The sequence below is a fragment of the Ochotona curzoniae genome, unplaced genomic scaffold, assembly GCF_017591425.1.
Source record: "Ochotona curzoniae isolate NIBS_2020 unplaced genomic scaffold, NIBS_Ocur_1.0 contig_2404, whole genome shotgun sequence".
NCBI lineage: Eukaryota > Metazoa > Chordata > Mammalia > Lagomorpha > Ochotonidae > Ochotona > Ochotona curzoniae.
In genome coordinates this window covers 10,119,871-10,137,764 of record NW_024465451.1, presented here as the reverse complement: position 1 = coordinate 10,137,764, position 17,894 = coordinate 10,119,871, and the positions used below count along the sequence as shown (strand labels likewise).

The 17,894-nt window shown below is 53.9% G+C and overlaps 1 protein-coding gene across 1 annotated transcript; it reads left to right on the top strand.

Moving 5' to 3' along the window:
• Positions 1-393: 393 nt before the first annotated feature.
• RIMS3 (regulating synaptic membrane exocytosis 3) lies at positions 394-11,439 on the top strand. The gene is made up of 6 exons (XM_040974444.1): positions 394-607; positions 6,074-6,215; positions 7,727-7,839; positions 8,971-9,072; positions 9,328-9,467; positions 11,000-11,439. Exons 1-6 carry the CDS (start codon positions 394-396, stop codon positions 11,210-11,212), a joined length of 924 nt encoding a protein of 307 aa, XP_040830378.1. The 3' UTR covers positions 11,213-11,439.
• The last annotated feature ends 6,455 nt before the right edge of the window (positions 11,440-17,894 follow it).

The following is a 17,894-nucleotide window of genomic DNA, read 5'->3' as shown; positions in this document are numbered from 1 at the left end:
TTTGAGGAAGAAGTGATTTGAGTTCTCATTTTTTTTCTGAGCTGTTCACTGCCACCCCAGTGTGCCCTGTCCCAAGCACAAAGCTAGCAGGTGGAAGTCCTGGGAACTCACCCCAGACATCTGACTCCACAGAAGCTCTTCTCTGCAAAACCCAGTCACCTGCTTGGCTCTTTCTGCCATGTGTTAACAGGGGTACTCCTACTCATTGAGTGGGACTCTGTGTCACCCTTGACTGAACTGAATTCCTTGCATCTTTTCCACCTCAGAGAAGCTGAGTGACTCACCCAAGGTCATCTGGCCAGGGGCTGCAGCAGAGTTGTCAGTCTGATGTGGGATCCTTTTGTCTCCCTCCCAACCTTCAGGGTTGCCTGAGGCCCTGCCACCCCGGGGACCATGTTCAACGGGGAGCCAGGTCCAGCCTCGGCTGGGACTTCCAGGAACGTGGTGCGGAGTTCCAGCATCAGCGGCGAGATCGGATCCCAGCAGGCTGGGAGCGGACCCGGGACCACCACAGCCAAGAAGAGACGCAGCAGCCTGGGCGCCAAGATGGTGGCCATCGTGGGCCTGACTCAGTGGAGCAAGAGTACCCTTCAGCTTCCCCAGCCTGGTGAGGGTACGGGGCACTGGGGCTTGGGTCTGGGCATACTTGGCCGGGACAGAATCTGCAGGGATTGTCTGGACTTGCACTTGGACTGGGGCAAGCACTAGCTCCCTGAACCCTCTGGGGCTCTGGGAGTCAGATCTGCAATATACAGTAGGAAGTCAGCCTTTATACTGTGCTGCACGCACACTGATGTTCCCAGCAGTGTGCAAGGCCACTCTGCAGTTTCCACATACATAGTTCTTCCTTCTCAAAGTATTCCCTTCTTATAAAGATATATTAATTTATTTGAAAGGTAGAGCTAAAGAGAGAAAGACAGATCTTCCTCCTGCTGATTCACTTCCCAAAAAGTCACAATGGCCAGAGCTGGACCAGGCTAAAGCCAGGAGCCTGCAGTTCAATCCAGGTATAGTGTATGGGTGCAGGAGCCCAAGAACTTGGGCTGTCTTCCACTGCTTGTTCAAGGCACATGAGTAGGAAGTCGAATATGAAGCAGAGCAGCTGAAACTCAAATTGGTGCCCATGCAGGAGGCAGGTGACTGCTTGACCTGCTGTGTCACAACACCATCCTCTAAAAGTTGTCTTACTGGTGATCTTCCAGCCTTCTAAGTACCAGTAGCCATACAGATGCTGTGACCACCCCCCATGGAATGTGCACATTCCAAGGTTACAGTGAGAAAAGTCCCGTAAAGACTCATGGCTTGCACAGGAGCACACATAGAATATTCTAGTACTCATGCTGGCTACTCAACAGTGCCAGGAAAGCACAACTGTTGTGTACACTGCCCACAGTTGCAGGAGAAAGCCAGCCACATTAGCTGCATGAACACAGGTCCCAGAGTGTACACCTAGGTGGGAGACTTGTCACACAAGTGCACACACATGTATTCACACACACCTTCACAGCCGCATCCTAAGAACCACCATGAACCTTCTTAGACACCTAGCAACAGAATCCAAAGGCAGACCAGGACACCCACCCTCCTTGTCGCACAATCACACTGGACCTCACATCACAGAGGATCCTGGTGTCTCCAAGAGCTCCTCAATGCTTCTTTTTTGTTGTTGTTCAAATCTCTGCCCGCATGTTTTGCTCAGAGAAACGACTTCCCCAAGAAGCCTTCAGAGAGGCAGCTGGAGTGGGGTGAGGGACTGGGCACCAGGAGATCCAGGGAGAGTGTGCATCAAGATTTGCACTTGAGGCTTGGAGTGGTAGGATAGTGGGAGATAGTGGGGTCATGGGGTGGTGGCATGGAGGAAGGTGTATTTTTCCTGGTCTTAAATCGATTTTCACAAAACCCTTGACAAGGGCACATGGGATGGTCTTTTCCAACAATCGAACTAGGATGAGGTTTGTAACTCCAGGGAAAAGCTGTAGGTGTCCTTTAGTGCATGCCTGGGTGGGCATGAGCTCTGTGAAGATGTAGATGGGGGTATGGGTGTGGCTCCAGAAGCTGGGCTTGGACATGGAGGGCTGTGAGGAGGGGTCAGGGATAGAGTAGGAGGCTAAGAAGGTATTGGACTACAGGAGTCTAGCTCCAGGAGACCCAGCGGAGAAATCAAAGTGATGCATATTGAGACCCGGAGCCTTTGTGCTCACCTTGCTTCCACAGTCAAGGTCAGGGACTGAGTCCCTGGGAGATGCTGCAGTGACCTGCTGAGACTTCACAGCCAGCACACAGGGTCTGGAGGAGACACCTGAAAGATCTTTTGCCTCGAGAGGGAGATGGGTGATGCCAGGACTCTGGACTGTTTGTGGTCTGAAACGGTGCAGCTACGGGTCTGGGGTCTGGGTAGGGGACTTGGCCAGAGACCTGTGAGTCATCCCGGAGCTGAATGTCCGGGCAGGAAGTGCCCCTTGAGATCCCTGTGCGAGATTCTCAGCTGATCAATATGCCTCCCAAGGCCGGAGAGAAAGCACTTTACCGGAAAATGATCTCACAGCGGCCCCCAGAGCCATGCCATGTGCCCTGGCCTGGCCTCTACTATGGGAGGGGCACTCAGGAGGGTCACCTGGCCCCTCTGAGTCTGCTTCTGTGTCTGTGACATTCATGCCCTGTAGAGCTGCCCAGGGTTGAGTGACAGGTACCACAGGGGCACCCTGCCTCCTGGCCCATGACCGACATTGGTGCTAAGCATCAGTACCATGACTGTTCCCCTTGGTCACGGTCAGGCCTGAAGAGAAGTGAGTTCTCTGGTCTCTGCCTCCTACCCTTTCTCTGCAGTATGCTCCTCCCCTATCTGGAGTTCCTTCCCCTTGGAGGAGCTCCTTTTGGTGTCAGAGGGATGTCTTGTGTCAGAGGGATGTTGCAGGGCTGACTCGCCCCAGGAAACTATTCCCAGGGAAGATTTCAGAAGAGTGCCTCCTGCTGCCCCCAGGCAGGACTGCTCTGTGCCTTGCAGAGCTGCGAAGTATGGACTGGTCTTCTGGCCCCGGCTCGCCCTTGGACAAGGGTCTCTTTTCTCCTGGTCTCCTTGTATCCTCCCTGCCATCTTTCTTTGTTGCAAAGCCTATGTCCCAGGCCAATGCCCACAATCATCCAGCCTGGGCTACTGCACTAGCTTCCTCTCTAATCTCCCTGCTCCATGCCTGCTTCCTTCCTGTATATTCCTTGGGCTGCCCGAAGTGAATGTCCTTGATACTTTTAGAGGCCAAGTTCTGGCTCTGTAACTCCACATAGGAAAAATCAGTGTCCCCCATTAGACCTCAGTTTCAACTTCTGTAAAATGGAGCTAAAAATGTTCTTTCTCAGTTTCCTCACAGATCCAATATTCTCTAAGTTGTGGGGGCATCAGGGAGGGTGAGGTCAGAGGTTGGAGGGTCTCAGGACCCATGTGAATGCTGGTCTGGCATTAAGTGGGGCTCCATCCTTTGCCTAAGTGCAGCTCATCTTTTCAGTACCAGGGAGAGAGGCTGGAGAGAGGGTTCTGGATCATTCCAGAAGATGACTCGGTGACTGCTACCGCAGCCTCTGCCCGTCTGTGAAGGAGCAGACAGAACGGTTTCTGGAGTCTTTCAGTCCCTGGGGACTACTGAATGTCTGCAAGCAGCTTGACCTAGGCTCCCCAAGAGAGAAGCTACATAAATTTATTCCCTGGATCAACAGAGGTTGAGGCTATAAGTATGAAGTCAACAGAGGAATTTTATCCAGGCTTACAAGACCTTTCTCTTTGCCCTAAAGACACAGCAATCTCTGCTGAGTCACATCTCACATAGATGGGGTGTGGGAAGGCACTGAGAAGCAACAGATCTGAGACTGGGAGACTGTAGGCCAGGGGTGCTGCTCCCAACTCTAGGAGTGGTCAGACCTCTGGCAAGCAGAGTGGGTCCTAGCTGAAGGGTCTTTGCTATTTCAGGATGCTATGAGTCCCCAACTCCAGGACTCACTCTGGGTTGGGCAAGTCTTATCTGAGAAATCAGTGTGCTTCCGAGTGGGCCAAAACTTTCCCAAGCTCTAAAAGAATGGAAATATGAGGGGGAGGGAAGGTGACTGGCAGCCCCCACAGATTTATCTGATTTCTAACTGGGTTAGAGCAGAGGTGGCAGTTAGGAGCCAGGGACAGGAAGCACTCCCCACGGCTCCCACTGCTCTGTGTGTGGTGGGTCACACACCATTTGTGACTGAGTGGGTAGATTCAGCTTGGATTGCTACAGTGTGAAGGTCACTTGCATGTGACAGAGTAGATCACATTTGCATGTGACTAAGACCTGGTAGGACCATCGGTGACGATGTAAACATACATGTGACCTTAAACTTGGACTTATTTGTACTTATGGTTGTTGAAACTCAGGTGTCTGCTTATGTCTGTGAAAGAAATATGTGTAAATTAATGTGACTCTATTTAGAAAAATATTTATTTATTTGAAAGGAGGAGTTAGAGAGAGGGGTGAAGAAGAGATAGAATCTTCCATCTGCTGGTTCACTGTCCAAATGGCTGAAACAGACAGAGTTGGGCCAGCCCAAAGCCAGGAATCACACATTTCTTCTGGGACTCTTAAATGGGTGTATGGCCCAAGGACTTGGGCCATTCTTTACTGCTTTCCCTGGTGTATTAGCAGAGATCTGGATCAGAAGTGGAGCAGCCAGGACTGGAAATGGTGCCCATTTGGAATGCTGGCATTAAACTATTATGCCACAATGCCAGCCCTTAATGGGACTCTGTGTGTGTGTGTGTGTGTGTGTGTGTGTGTGTGTGTGTGTGTGTGTGTGTTAGAGACAGAGAGAGAGAGAGAGAGTTTTGTGGACTCCTGGATATGCAAACTACTCTAGTAAGTCAGTGGCTGAGATGATTCTAGAGCAGACCTCTCTTCCTACCCCCACTCATATTCTTCCCCACCTCTCAACATCCTCTCCACTGGCGAGTCCAGCCCTCTCAGCTCCTTTCCCCTGGGGAACTTCCCGAGAGATAAGTAGAGGCATGAGGTTCTCCTTCTCCAGGTGAGGGATTGGATTTTCCCTCCCCTGCTCACCATTGGTCCTGGGTGGGGAGAAGACTGCCAGGGTAACCAGCCCCTTGCCCACTGCTCTCTGGGGCTGTACTGCCTGCCCCACCCCTGGCTGTTCCCCATCCCTGAAAACAACTCCACTCCATTTGCTTGGGTCTCTAACCAGTGCCTACAGTGGCTGCTGTATAAGCACCACCGCCCTCTCCATCTCGTCTGTCCCCCAGCCAAGCTTCAGCAGGGGAAGTCCCTACCCACCCTTACCCTGTATACACCCCCACCCCGCCTCCTCCCAATCAGTCTGGAGGGACTGCATTGCAATGTCGAGGAGATTGCCATGGAAACCAAGGCTGTATGGTGATGCTCTGAGAGGGAAGGGCCCCAGATTCCTGGGAAGGTTGGGGAGGGGGCCTCTGGGCAGGGACACAGGGTGGGATGACTGCATGGCTTCTGGGGTTCAACCCTGATGCTAGCCCTCAAGCTAGCTGACCCTCTCCATAGTCCAGCTTTCCTAATGACATCTCCCCTCAAATAAATCCCACACACCTGCCCTCCACATCCCTCATGTTCAGACCCACCTCAAGAAGCCACGCCTGGGAGTGGTCAGGTGCAAACAGGGCTTACCTAAGAAAGTGTTAGAGATGTGGGCAAGTAAATGGAGGAAGGAAGGTAAATCTGAGAATCATAGAGAAGATAAACTTTCCAGAAGGGAGAGGGTAGAAGAGTTTTTAGGCTGCTGATGAGAGGGAAAGGGAAGGTGGCATCAGGGGAGTCCCAAGAGGAGGACAGTGAGGCTGCAGGGCTGCAGGGCTGGGACTCTGCCTGGCATCTCCCAGCATCCCAGCCTGGTAGCCAGCCACCTGCCTGCGCTGCTCTGTGTGTCTGGCCTGGGAAAGGTAGGGAGGCTGCAGACCAGCTCCCTGCGCCTGCAGCCATGCCAGCGTCCCTCCTGAGACAGTGACGTGGGCAGCAAGTCTGTTCTGTGACCTGACCTTGTTTCCTCTCTGTGTTTGATGTTGGGGTCACAGAAGGGGCCACCAAGAAGCTGCGCAGCAACATCCGCCGAAGCACCGAGACCGGCATCGCCGTGGAGATGCGCAGCCGGGTCACGCGCCAGGGCAGCCGCGAGTCCACGGATGGGAGTACCAACAGCAACAGCTCGGATGGCACGTGCGTGCAGCCGCGCCTTGCCTTGGGCCTGGCCATGGTTGGCAGCTGAGATGTCTGGGGTCCTCTGCATCTCTGTCTGCCCCAGGGCCCAACAGAGCATCCTAGAGAGCGGGAAACAGCCACAGCTTCCTGTGTGCATGCTGCTGGAGGATCCCCTGCCTCCCACCTGCCACCACCCATACACACAGCCCTTTTCTGGGTGGGGAGGGTGGCAGGAGAATGCAACCACCACATCCTTTCAGGTCCAAACCTACTGGCTGAGCATTCAGATACGGAGTTTTTATGAACAGTTTTGCAAGGGGTTAGAGAAGAAGGAGACTGGACTAGATAAAGCGATTTTTTTTGTTTCCAATCTGCATGGCAACTCCCAGGCTGGAAGTAAAGACCGGTAGAGTGGCTGAAAACCAGCAGTAGCAAATGAAGCAGAAAGCTTGGATGTCCCCTGCAAAGGCAGAGTGCGTTACCCCGTGAGCTTTGATCCCAGTTTTTTAAGAGACTGATTTATTTGAAAGGCAGAGTGACATAAGTAGAGATCATGATTTACAGAGAGACCCTCCACATGCAGACCCCTTCCCCAAATGGCTACAATTGCTAGGACCGCGCCTTTGTTCACAACCTCTACACTGTGTGCTGATTCCTAAGAGCCTATGACTGTAAGAGCCCAAGTTTCTTGAATTTTCTCAGATCCCATCTTCTTAGGATTCTGATGTTAGGCAATTGCTGACCATGGCTAGTAAGAGTGGCTGGGACTTGAGGCCCTTTCAGGAGTGGAGAATCTGGTTGGGGAGAGTCCCAGGCTCTCTCTGGGAAGCACACATACCACCTGCTCTTCCCTCCCAGCCTGTTCTTGGCCGAGAGAACCTCTGTGCCCAACTGTCCAACATGCCTGTCAGCCTTTTATCTCCAGCTGGAGCATGCACCATGCTGGGAGACCTTAGAATCTGGCCTGGTCGTGGTAGCCCTGGGCAGATCTAAACTTCACCTCTGTCTGGTGTCCCCCTTCTGCTGACCACACCCAAACCCTCTAGGCTGGAGGATGTGAAAAAGCAGCGTGCTTTTCCTTGCGGAGGGAGACAGCAACAGTGACAACAACTGCCATTTACTGTTGCTGGACTTTCTAGAACATTCCTTGCACCCCTATCCAAACTACACTCCAGAGAACAGGTGTCATCTCTATTTTGCAGTCAGGACTTGAGCCATCCTCCACTGCTTCCCCAGGGGGCTGAATCAGAGGTGGAGTAGCCAGGACATAAATTGGCACCCAAATGGGATGTCAGTGCCACTGGGTGGAGAATTAACTTGTTATGTCATTGCACTAGCCCAGCAAAATAATTTTCTTCTGTGTGTAGGAATGAGTAGTTGTGTCTGTCCCTGACCAGAAGAGTGCATTCAGAACACATAAAGGGAAACTGAGGCACAGGGGTCAGAATTTCTGCATCCCCTACTTTTCCCCCACCCAATCCCTCCTGTTTGGACACCGGCCCTGTCCCATGGTTCCCTGCCTCCTGCAGGTTCATCTTCCCCACCACACGGCTCGGGGCTGAGAGCCAGTTCAGCGATTTCCTGGATGGGTTGGGCCCAGCCCAGATTGTGGGGCGGCAGACGCTTGCGACACCACCCATGGGTGAGTGAGTGTTCAGGGCCAGGGTGGGTGGGGTGGGCCACCCAGCAGAAAAGGTGCTGTGGGCCTCTGGGAGACCCAGGAAGGAGACCTTGCCTGGGCTTTTGTGGCTGGGATGGGGGTGCGGGAACCACAGCAGCAGCCAGGTGAGGGTGCTCATCTGGCTCCTGGGCTGAATTTGGCCAATTCCTACTCTTGCTTTTAGGCTCTTAAGTGCCCAGGGAGGCTGATTCCTTCTCCCAGCCTTAGACTGGAATGGGAGACAGACAGGAGTCAGCAGCCTGCACCAGACTCCTTTGCAGCTTTGAACGTTTGTGTGTGGCGCCCCCTCGTGTCTAAAACTGGGGAGTACAGACTTGAGTCATTTGGTTGCTAGATCCCACTGCCCCAAGGCTGGAGAGGGGGCGGGGAATTTCAGGATGTGGCAAACTCCAACCCTCACAGCACACAGACACAAACTGTATGATGTCTCAGAGACTCGAACATGGGAGGCTGAGCCCCAAGTCTAGCTCTTTTGGCTATGCTGGTGATTCTTGCATACACCGAGGAATGGTCCAAGTGACCCCTGGGTAAATGTGAAACTGGCCCATGCACTTGAATGACCTAGAGATCAGACAGCCAATGTGTTTCCTTGCTTGCACGTCTAGTGTGTAGGGACACACTCTCAGGTGGCCTTTGCTGGCCTTCCTAGGCAAGTTCACTGCCTGGTGCCTGTCACTCTGATATTCTGTCAATATTTGTTCCACATACAATTAGGGGAATGACAGAGACAGTTTAGGGACAGCAGAGCCCATTCCTACCCCTCGGACTCTAATGCGGGAAGCTCTGGTCTGCACCTTCCTTGTTCCCAGCAAGGTAGAGGCTGCCAGTGACCAGTGGTCTGTGAAAGTTGGGCAGCCACTGATGGCAACCTTTGCACATCCTTAAAGGTCATGCCCCCCAGCTCACCCCCCAAGGGACCCTCTGAGTGTTTTTCAGCCATGTGAATGGGGTCTCCTGGGAGTAGTTCTAGCATGTGCAGTTTGCTCTATCTTGTTTCCCTTGGGGGGTTAGGGGGAAGTGGTAGTGTCCTCTGTGGACCAGACCTGCTCCTTAGCCTGGCTCTGCCTGGACCATCCCTTCTCTCCCTTGCAGGAGACGTGCACATTGCCATCACGGACCGGAGTGGCCAGCTGGAGGTGGAGGTGATCGAAGCCCGGGGTCTGACCCCCAAACCAGGCTCCAAATCCCTTCCAGGTGGGACCAAGTACATGGGAGGGAGTGCACTGGAAACGGGTGGGGTACACAGCTGAGTTCTGGGCCTAGCAAGTTCTTATCTCCCCAATGGCTTAAATCAGGCTGCTGAGTAGGGTAGGGCAGGTGAGGATGGAAGATGCAGCATTTGCTCCTCCTATTCCACTCGCTGCCAGGGTCACCTAGAATTTAGGGGATGGGCAAGGCATGATAGCTCCTCCCACACCGCTTCCCAACCTGCTCTCCCTCACCCCACAGCCACCTATATCAAGGCCTACCTGCTTGAGAATGGGGCCTGCTTGGCCAAGAAAAAGACCAAGATGGCCAAGAAGAGCTGTGACCCCCTGTACCAGCAGGCTCTGCTCTTTGATGAAGGACCCCAGGGCAAGGTGCTGCAGGTGAGTGGGACAGGGGAGCAGGCTGACTTAGAATTTACCCTGGGTGAAGTACTAGACCAAAATGCATTAATTCACACTATTGTATTAGTCCAGGTCTCATTCCTATAACAAAATGCTTGAGGCTGGATAACTGTAAGGACAAGAGGTTTACCCCACTCATAGTTCTGTAAGTTCAAGGTGACGGCCTTCTTGCTGGCAGAGTTCCAAGGCAGTATGAAGCATCCATGCTGTGTCCCTCTTATGGTCATTCTTGGTCCTCTTACAAAGCCAACAGGATTCAGCCCTCCTGGGTTCACACTCTTGACCTCATCTAACCCTACTCACCCTTCCCCTACCTCTGCCTCAAAGCCTCACCTTGAACTGACAGTCAATTATATTTCCACCCTTGTAGCACCTTCCACTGAGGGGATCAAGTTTAACACACAAAGCCACAGTACCCTCATATTTTTACAGCTTCAAGCTGGCTCTCAAGGAACTCAAGGTTCAGAGGGTGGCAGACGCTGTGGCATGGCTGAGAGGCAGTGCCAGGTTCTGACAGCTGCCCTCTCCTCCTCCCTGGTACTACCATTAATTGCACATCAGCCCAGGACCAGGTTCTATGTTAGGTACTTTTCAAATGTGATCCTGATCGAGCAAGTCTGACTCACCAAGCCATTTGCTTGAGCTTTGGGCTTGTGGCCGGCAGGGTCTAGGTGATTGCCATTCCAGTGGTCCCTCCACATGCCGTGGGCTGACTTCACCATGGTCCTGGAGGTTGGGGTGAGGCTGGGGAGGGATTATGGGGCCCATTTCACGGACCAGAAGCCTGAGACACAGTAGTAAATCCCTGGTTCCTGCTTGACACTCACTAGCAATGGGCAATGTATTATGGGGATTAATGGAGGTGGCTAGTATACAGCCTGGCCTAAGTGCCTGGCAAACAGGTACTAAGAATTAGTGGGTGGCAGAGAGGCAGCCAGAGCCAGGGTCTTCCTCAGGTGGCTCCTTTGAGCTGCAAACTTGGACTTTAGAACCCAGGCTTAGCGGAAAAGGCTTCAGCAAGGAAAATACACGTTGGAAAACTATGGAGAAGTGTATTCTTGTCTCCCAGCAGGTGGAGAATACAAAGCAGCCCAGGGAGAACGAGGCACCCACGGGAGCCCCAGGTGGGCCAGCGGCAGGGCTAGAGCTGTGCCCCGAGGTTGTGGAATTGCAATAGGCTCTTTTTTTGGGGCAACGTGCTTGGCAGCCATCCGCACTCACGTTCTGACCCCGACTCAGCTGCAAAATGCGAGGTGTCTTTGCGATGGCGGACTTGCCTCTCTGAGCACTAGGTTCCTCTGTGTGCACGCAGCAGCCCCACCTCCATGGCCTGTCGTACCAGCTGAAATAGACACGCAGAGTACACTCACAGGCTCCAGTTGGGTCTGCGCCCAGGGTCTCTCTGTCTCCTCCGAGACCAGGTTTTTGGGCCTGCCCCACCAGGGCTGGAGGGAGGGAGGTGGATTGGGTCTTCACTCTGCCTCCCTCCCCATCCCCCCCCCCCGTGGCAGGTGATCGTCTGGGGCGACTACGGCCGCATGGACCACAAGTGCTTCATGGGCATGGCCCAGATCATGCTGGATGAGCTGGACCTGAGTGCTGCGGTCACCGGCTGGTACAAACTCTTCCCCACCTCCTCGGTGGCAGACTCCACACTTGGCTCCCTCACCCGGCGCCTGTCCCAGTCCTCCCTAGAGAGTGCCACCAGCCCCTCATGCTCTTAAGGACCTCAGGAAAGGAGGCCGGGATGGCAGTGGGGGAAGGGTGGTGTCAACTGGCCCTGCCTCCCCCCCTGTGCATAACCTTCATATCTCTCTGGACCCTTGCCCTGCTGCATGCCTCTTGGCTCCTGGGCTCGCCCCAGCTGGCAGTGGACACTGTGGTGTGTATGTGTGTGTGTCTGTGTGTATGTGTGTGTCTGTGTGTATGTGACTTTTTTGTTGTTCTTTGATCTGGGTACACAGTCTGTCCAGGTGAGTACCCAGTCTGAAATTCTTGTCTCTTTGTATCTTGTCTCAAAGAAACCCAAAAGAGTGTTGTAAGGACATGTCACCCTGAAGCACCTGCTGGGGTCAAGTGGGGGAACGCTGCTCCTGGTTGAACCTACCTGGGCGCGTGCCTGCCGCTTCCTCTCGATTTTCTGACTTGTCTGTTGTCCTACCTGTTGCCTCTCCCAGCACTGCTGCTCTTTCTTGAGGAATGTAGCACCCACTGCAGCTGGCTATCCCAAGACCCTATGGGCTCCTCTTTACCTGCCGCCCCCCTGCCCACCGGCCGCTTGGCAGCTCTCCCCTCTCTCCTGAAAGCGTCATGCACATACGGCATGCCCTTCCTGCACCCTGGCCAGGACTGGGCTCTCCCCAAGGCAGAACCAGTGCCTGCTCCAAGCAGAGCACACCGAGTCTTGGTTCCCAGTGTTGCCGGCCAGATCCTCCGAGGGAGGGACCAGGGGGCTTCCCTGGGCATTTGCTCTTCCCCACCCCCTCCCTGCCAGCATTGCCAAAGCAGTTCTACAGTGGGCTCAGGAGATGGCCCCCATCTGGGCTGTTACCTGTGACCTCCACCATGGGCAGCCTTCTGTTGGTTACACCTGCCTGAAAGTGCTGGGCATGGAGCTGTTTGCTGGAGGAAGGAGGGCAGTGTGGCCAGTTCTCCTCAACCTCCCAGCACTCGCTGCATGAACATGATCATTTAGGGGCCCTATTTTCTGCTTGTTTCCAGACCAGGGTCCCTGTAGGGGTGGAGGGGCCCAGACTTGATGAGACGCCAACTCCTTGCTCCACAGGCAGCCTGGCTCTGGGCTCGCGTCACCAGCTCTGCACAGCAATACTTCCTGCTCCCAGCCCCCTGCCTTTTTGCTGCAGCATGGCCTGATCCAGGCCCTCCCCACCTCTGCGTTCTCCCACGGACACTTCTCCCAGCCACTTGGAACCCCCAACGTGAAGCCCTGTTGGTGGGGGGCCCAGTGCCTAGACTGGATCCTGTGAGCAGTGTGCTGGGACTCCTGCAATGTGGCTCAGGAGTGCCCTCTCCCCACCCCCCCACCTCGGCTCTAGGGTAAAGGGTGAAGGGTGAAAGGTTCCCCCAGAGATGGGTGGCAAAGAGGAGAGAGGTCAGGGAGAGGTGGGCTGCGGGGAAGACTTTTGGCCTCCTTCGCAGATGCCACCACCAAGTGCCCGAAGCAGGGACAGCCACCTGGACAGCAGGGGTGATGTCCTGGGCCTCGTTGTTTGCACTCCTTGTGGAAGTGAACCTTGAACTTGTGGAGGTGAACATGGTAGGGGTAGCTCCGGGAAGTTCAGCTCTGCAGTCCAGAGGGGCCTCATTTTCTACATCTGCAGTGGGGATGGGAGGCCGGGGCCAGGACGAGCTCCCTCTCAAAGCAGTAACCTGTCACTTGGACCATGTATGTGTTCCTGGTGTTCCTGGAAATGGGGCAGAGGGTTCTGCGTACTTTATCCTTAGTGGGGAAACAGGAAGGACTTTTCAAAAGGGCATGTTTAGTCCCAGATGCTGATGGACGTGGCTACCCTCAGGATGCTGTGCGTTTGATTCCTTTGGAGTGGTGGGATTAGTAGTGATAACAGGAAAGTGCAAATGATGCCCCTGAACTTGGGGATGCCGGTCCCCTGCTTCCTGTGGGGGTCCAGGAAGGTGATGGGAGAAGGTGGGGAATGACTGGACGAGGTAGGCAGTTCCTGGCCTCCTGGGGGAGTTTTGGCCAGAAGAAGGCCGTGGACTGTTGGCCTGTTAACCCAGCTACCCAAAATGCCCAAAGTTGGGCAGGTCCCTGTAAGATCACTTCTTCCTGATTGACCTGGGGGGAATGACTTGTCTTTAACTTGGGTTTCCCCTGAGAGGGAAGTTGTTTGGGGCTGCTGTGAATGTGCTCTGGGGACTGGCTGCAGCTCAGGTGTGTGTCTCAATATCTTAGATGCAGGGTGTTATCCTGTCCCAGAAGAGGAGCAGGCACACATGTGATTCCTGACCTTCCGCAGGTCAGGGTGGGGTGGAGGCAGAGGGAAGCTGCCCTTTGAGAAAGGGCTGGGGGGACCATCCTCCAGGGTTCTCCCTACCCTGGGGCATCTCACTGCAAGTGCAGTGTCCTGGAAATGCCTCTCCATCCTGGATGAACCCAGGCAGCAGTGCCTGAGGGGACTCTTTGGCATCCTCTTCTCTGGCCAGGCAGGAGCCACTAGGGGCTGGGACAGAGATGACAAGGGACTCAGGTATCTGCTTTGTTATTCTGCACTGCTTGGCCTACACCACCTGGGTTGCAGACTTTTTCGCTGCGGGGAAGTGGCTGTGGGCCTTTGGTGGAAAGCAGGCTCCAGCAGATGGGGGCAAGCCCTGGTCTAATCAGGGCATGGATCCTTCAGGGAAGCGCCATCTCCAGAAAGACTCCCCAGGCACTCTCTTCCACTGTCCAGGGAGGCTCTTGAGACCCAGCAAATCCCAGCCCCAAAGCCAGCAGCATCCACGGGGCCATAGCAGAACCCAGGAGAGCTCCCCCACTCACTGGATTTCGAGGCACCTGCTGCCAGGTGGAGGCTGAGGTCCAGCCAGCAGTCCTGCTGCCCAGCAGCCCTCCAGTGGAAGCATCCAGAACTCTCCTCCACTGCCAGCCCTGAGGAGAGCAGAAGCCTCTGTTTTTTGTTTTTTGTTGTTTTTTTTTTTTTAAAGACACTAGAGTCCTCTACAGGCACTTCTTTGGAAATGAAATGTAGCACAACCTCAGACTGCGTTACCAGGAGCCCTGACACATGCCTGGGGGGCCTTACTCCATGCCCTGTTGCCAGGAGATGCTAAGCCCTCCTCCCCTGGGCTCCAGAGCTCCTGATACCTCATACTCCCCAGCGTCCCGGGCCCAGAAGGCAGCAAGGCTGCAAGGTTTGGCTGCTCTTCTGTGTGTCTCCGATTGCTCCCACACTGTGCAAACCCTGTGCAAGAAACTGCTGCCTTTGTCGATGTGTTTGACGGGCTGCTGTCCGCCCAGGTGGGGGAAACAGGGCAGGAGGAGTGGGACATGCCCATGTTCAGGGCCCAGAGGTTGGCTGGCAGATTTCTATGGTTGGCTGCAGGGAGCTGGGAAAGAAAAGGCCTGCTCCCTGTCTCCTCCCGCCTGGCTCTCCCCTCCTCCAGGTCTTCCTCTTCGATGTCCTGATGTACATAGAGGTTCCTTAACATGCTGCTTCCTCTACTGAATTGTCTTTCACTGAGTGATCGGGAGGGAGATGCAAATGGAGACTCGGCCCCCCTCCACCACTCCCCACCGTATGTTTTCTCCTTCCAGTGTGTTGCTTGCAAAGCAATCCAGATTGGAGAACGGGGTGGGGGAGTACCCCGCCCCACAATCAGGCATGGCCTGATGGGGGCTGGCTTGACCTGGTCGGCCTGGGAAAGGGTTATTTTGAAAGAGTGCCTGAGCATCTCAGCACAACGTCAGTGATGCCAAAGAGAGAAACTCGGGCTCCCTGCACCGGCTCTGCCAGCTGCGCTGCATGTGAGTGGCTTGCGCGTTGGCATGGCCAGTGGCAGAGCCTGGTTCTCTGACAAAGGGCTTAATCTTTCCATGTAGCAAAGCACCTCCCTACACCCCAACCCTGAGCTTGGGCTCCTCCAGGCCCAGCAGCTGTGCCTGTGAGGGAAGCTGTATCAGTGAGAGAAGCTTGTATTCTTTTGGGCACCTGGACTGGTTTGAGGTGGAGGTCACAGCTCTGGGTTAAACCTTCTTGGGCTCTGGCTGGGAACTTAACCAGAAAAAAACAGGGCCTTGGGCTTCCCCTGATTTCACATCAATGCTAGAAAGGGTCCCTGGGACCGGGTTCCAGACAGCTTGGCTCACAGAAATGGGGCCCAAGAATTTCGGGGGCAACAGAGCCTCTGTCCCGTGAACTGACAGACCCTGATGGCTGTCTATAGGGACTCCTGGGACTGTGTATGTGCAAGTCTCCCCCACTTAGCTGGGCCTCGGCTTCCCCATTCTCACAGCCAGATCATTAGCTCATTGCTCCCTGGAGTCTTTGCCGTGAGGCTGCCAAGGCTGTGAGCCTGGTGTAGCCAGCACCTGGCTCCAGGGGCACCCCACCCCAGTGTCCCAGCGGGGCACAGGTCCTCAACTGCTCCTGCCCAGCTGCTGCCGCCGATGAGAACTCTGGGAACCCTAAACAGACTCAGCTTTCACCTCTTTGTGATTAGTTCACCTCCTTTATTCTTGTGTTGTGATGAGAAGCAATCAAGGGATGTGTACAGCGGACAATTTCCCAGGTGCTGATGTGATGTCACACCTCAGCTGCATCCCGAGTGTGTGGTCCTACCTGGAAAATCTCAATGCTCCAATGGGCAGGCTGAAGATGGTAGGTGAGAGAGAGAGCTCAGGCCCCAGCCAAGTACTTTGCTAGTCAAAACCATGCATTTGTCCAGTGCTGTCTCTCTTGGAAGGGGAGTGGCTGTTGCATAGGACAAGTGGGCCCGCTGCTTCTGTCCACTCCTTAGTGTAGCTGCCCATAGGAGGCAGGAGCTGCTTCTTAGCATTCTCCAGCACATCCTGGGAGGGACGGTTAAGCACACTGTTGAGACACGAAGCGACTAGCTTTTTCTATCTGCTTTCTGCATTTTCTACACACAGCATCTTTGTGCGGGTCCTGGGCGGCAGGTGCACAGCTGGGAGGGCCTGCCAGCTGTTTTGTACACTGTTCTTGCCAATTCCCTTGAGGAGAAAACTCTTCACATGGCTTTTGCATGTACAGTATTTGGGCAGCAAAAAAAAAAAAAAAAATTAAAGTCAGTTTGAAAATGATCCCATGTGGTTCCTTCTCTACAGAGGGTTCTTAGGCCGGGAAAGAGAACACAGGTGACCCAAAGGAGAAGGGTTTGGCTGAGAGGCAATGGGAAAAAAGGCAAAACATGGTTCTGGCATTGTGGCATGGTGGGTAAAGTTGCTGCCCGTGGCCTCTCATGTGAATACCAAGTGCAAGTCCTGGCTACTCCGCTTCCAATCTAACTCCCTACTAATGTGGCTGGGAAAGCAGCAGAGGATGGCCCAAGTGTGGTTTGAGCCCCTGCCACCCACATGGAAGAATAGGGTGAAGTTCTTGACTCTAGCCTGGCCCAGCCCTAGCCATTGAGGCTGTCTGGGGAATGAACCAATGAAAGGAAGATCTCTCTCTTTCCTCTCGTCCTCTTCCTCCTCTCTCGGTTTCTCTCTATATATATATATCTATATCTGTAGCTAGATAGATATAGAGAGATTCATTTATTTTTTACTTGGATTTATAGAGAGAAAGAGAGAGGCAGACAGAGAGAGAGAGAGAGAGAATTCTGTCTGCTGATTCACTCCCCAAATGGCCACAATGGCCAGAACTGAGTTGGCCCAAAGCTGGGAGCCAGAAGATTCTGGGTATCTTGCATGGGTGCAAGGGCCCTCTTGGGCCATCCTCTGCTGTTTTCTCCAGCTACCAACAGTTGGATTATAAGTGGAGCAGCTAGGACTGGAACCAGTGCCCATATGAGATGCTGGTGCTGCAGGTGGAGAATTAGCCTGCTACGGCCCCCATAAATATATCTGAAAAGGAACAAGGTGTAACAAATAGGACCTTGCCCTCTGACAGCTCTCTGAGGAACTCTATTGTCAAATCAGTGCACTGAGGCCATGGAATCTGATTACTCCAGCAGCTGCCAAGCTTTGTCTGCCATGGTCCCAATCATAGGCTCTCCAATCATCCACTGTGCAAGATATGCCCAGGTGGAAGGGAAGGAATGTTGGGGCTAAGGTGACTGCCACCTGCTGCTCACTTCCTGAGCACATGGTCCAGCAGCTCTGCTTAGTCTCATGGCCAAGTCAGTCTTGTTTCTTTCGGCCACACTTAGAAGCTGCAAGCACAGCATTGACATGAACGACATCAAATGTTGGCACTTGAAGCACTCTGGGCCCTTCCTGCTTCAGGGAGGCATGAGAGATATGTTCACATTCAATCATTTCCAGGCAAAGCCACTGTCTGTCCTCTGGGGCCAGGGTCTAAGGAGCACAGAAGGCGGATAGAAGCAGGGTAGCATTGGCATAGCACGTGCTTGCTTGGGAAAGGGCTGGGATCTGTCCCTAAGAGGTCTCCACTGCCTTGACCTTGGCCCTTGGCTTTGTAGTTTCCATGGGCACCATGTTTTGTGGGGAGACTCATGAGGCCAAAGTGAGCTCTGGTATGCCCCAGGACTCCCCCTTTTTAACTTTTTTTTCTACCTCTGAGCTCTCTCCTAAGGTATCATCATACTCTGTTATAAGCTTTAAGAACTCCTGTGTGGAGAGGGAATTCAGCCTAGTGGTTAAGATATCCATGTGCCACATCATAATGCCTGGATTTTCCCAGCTCTGGCTCCTGACCCCAGCTCACTATATAAGCAGACCCTGGG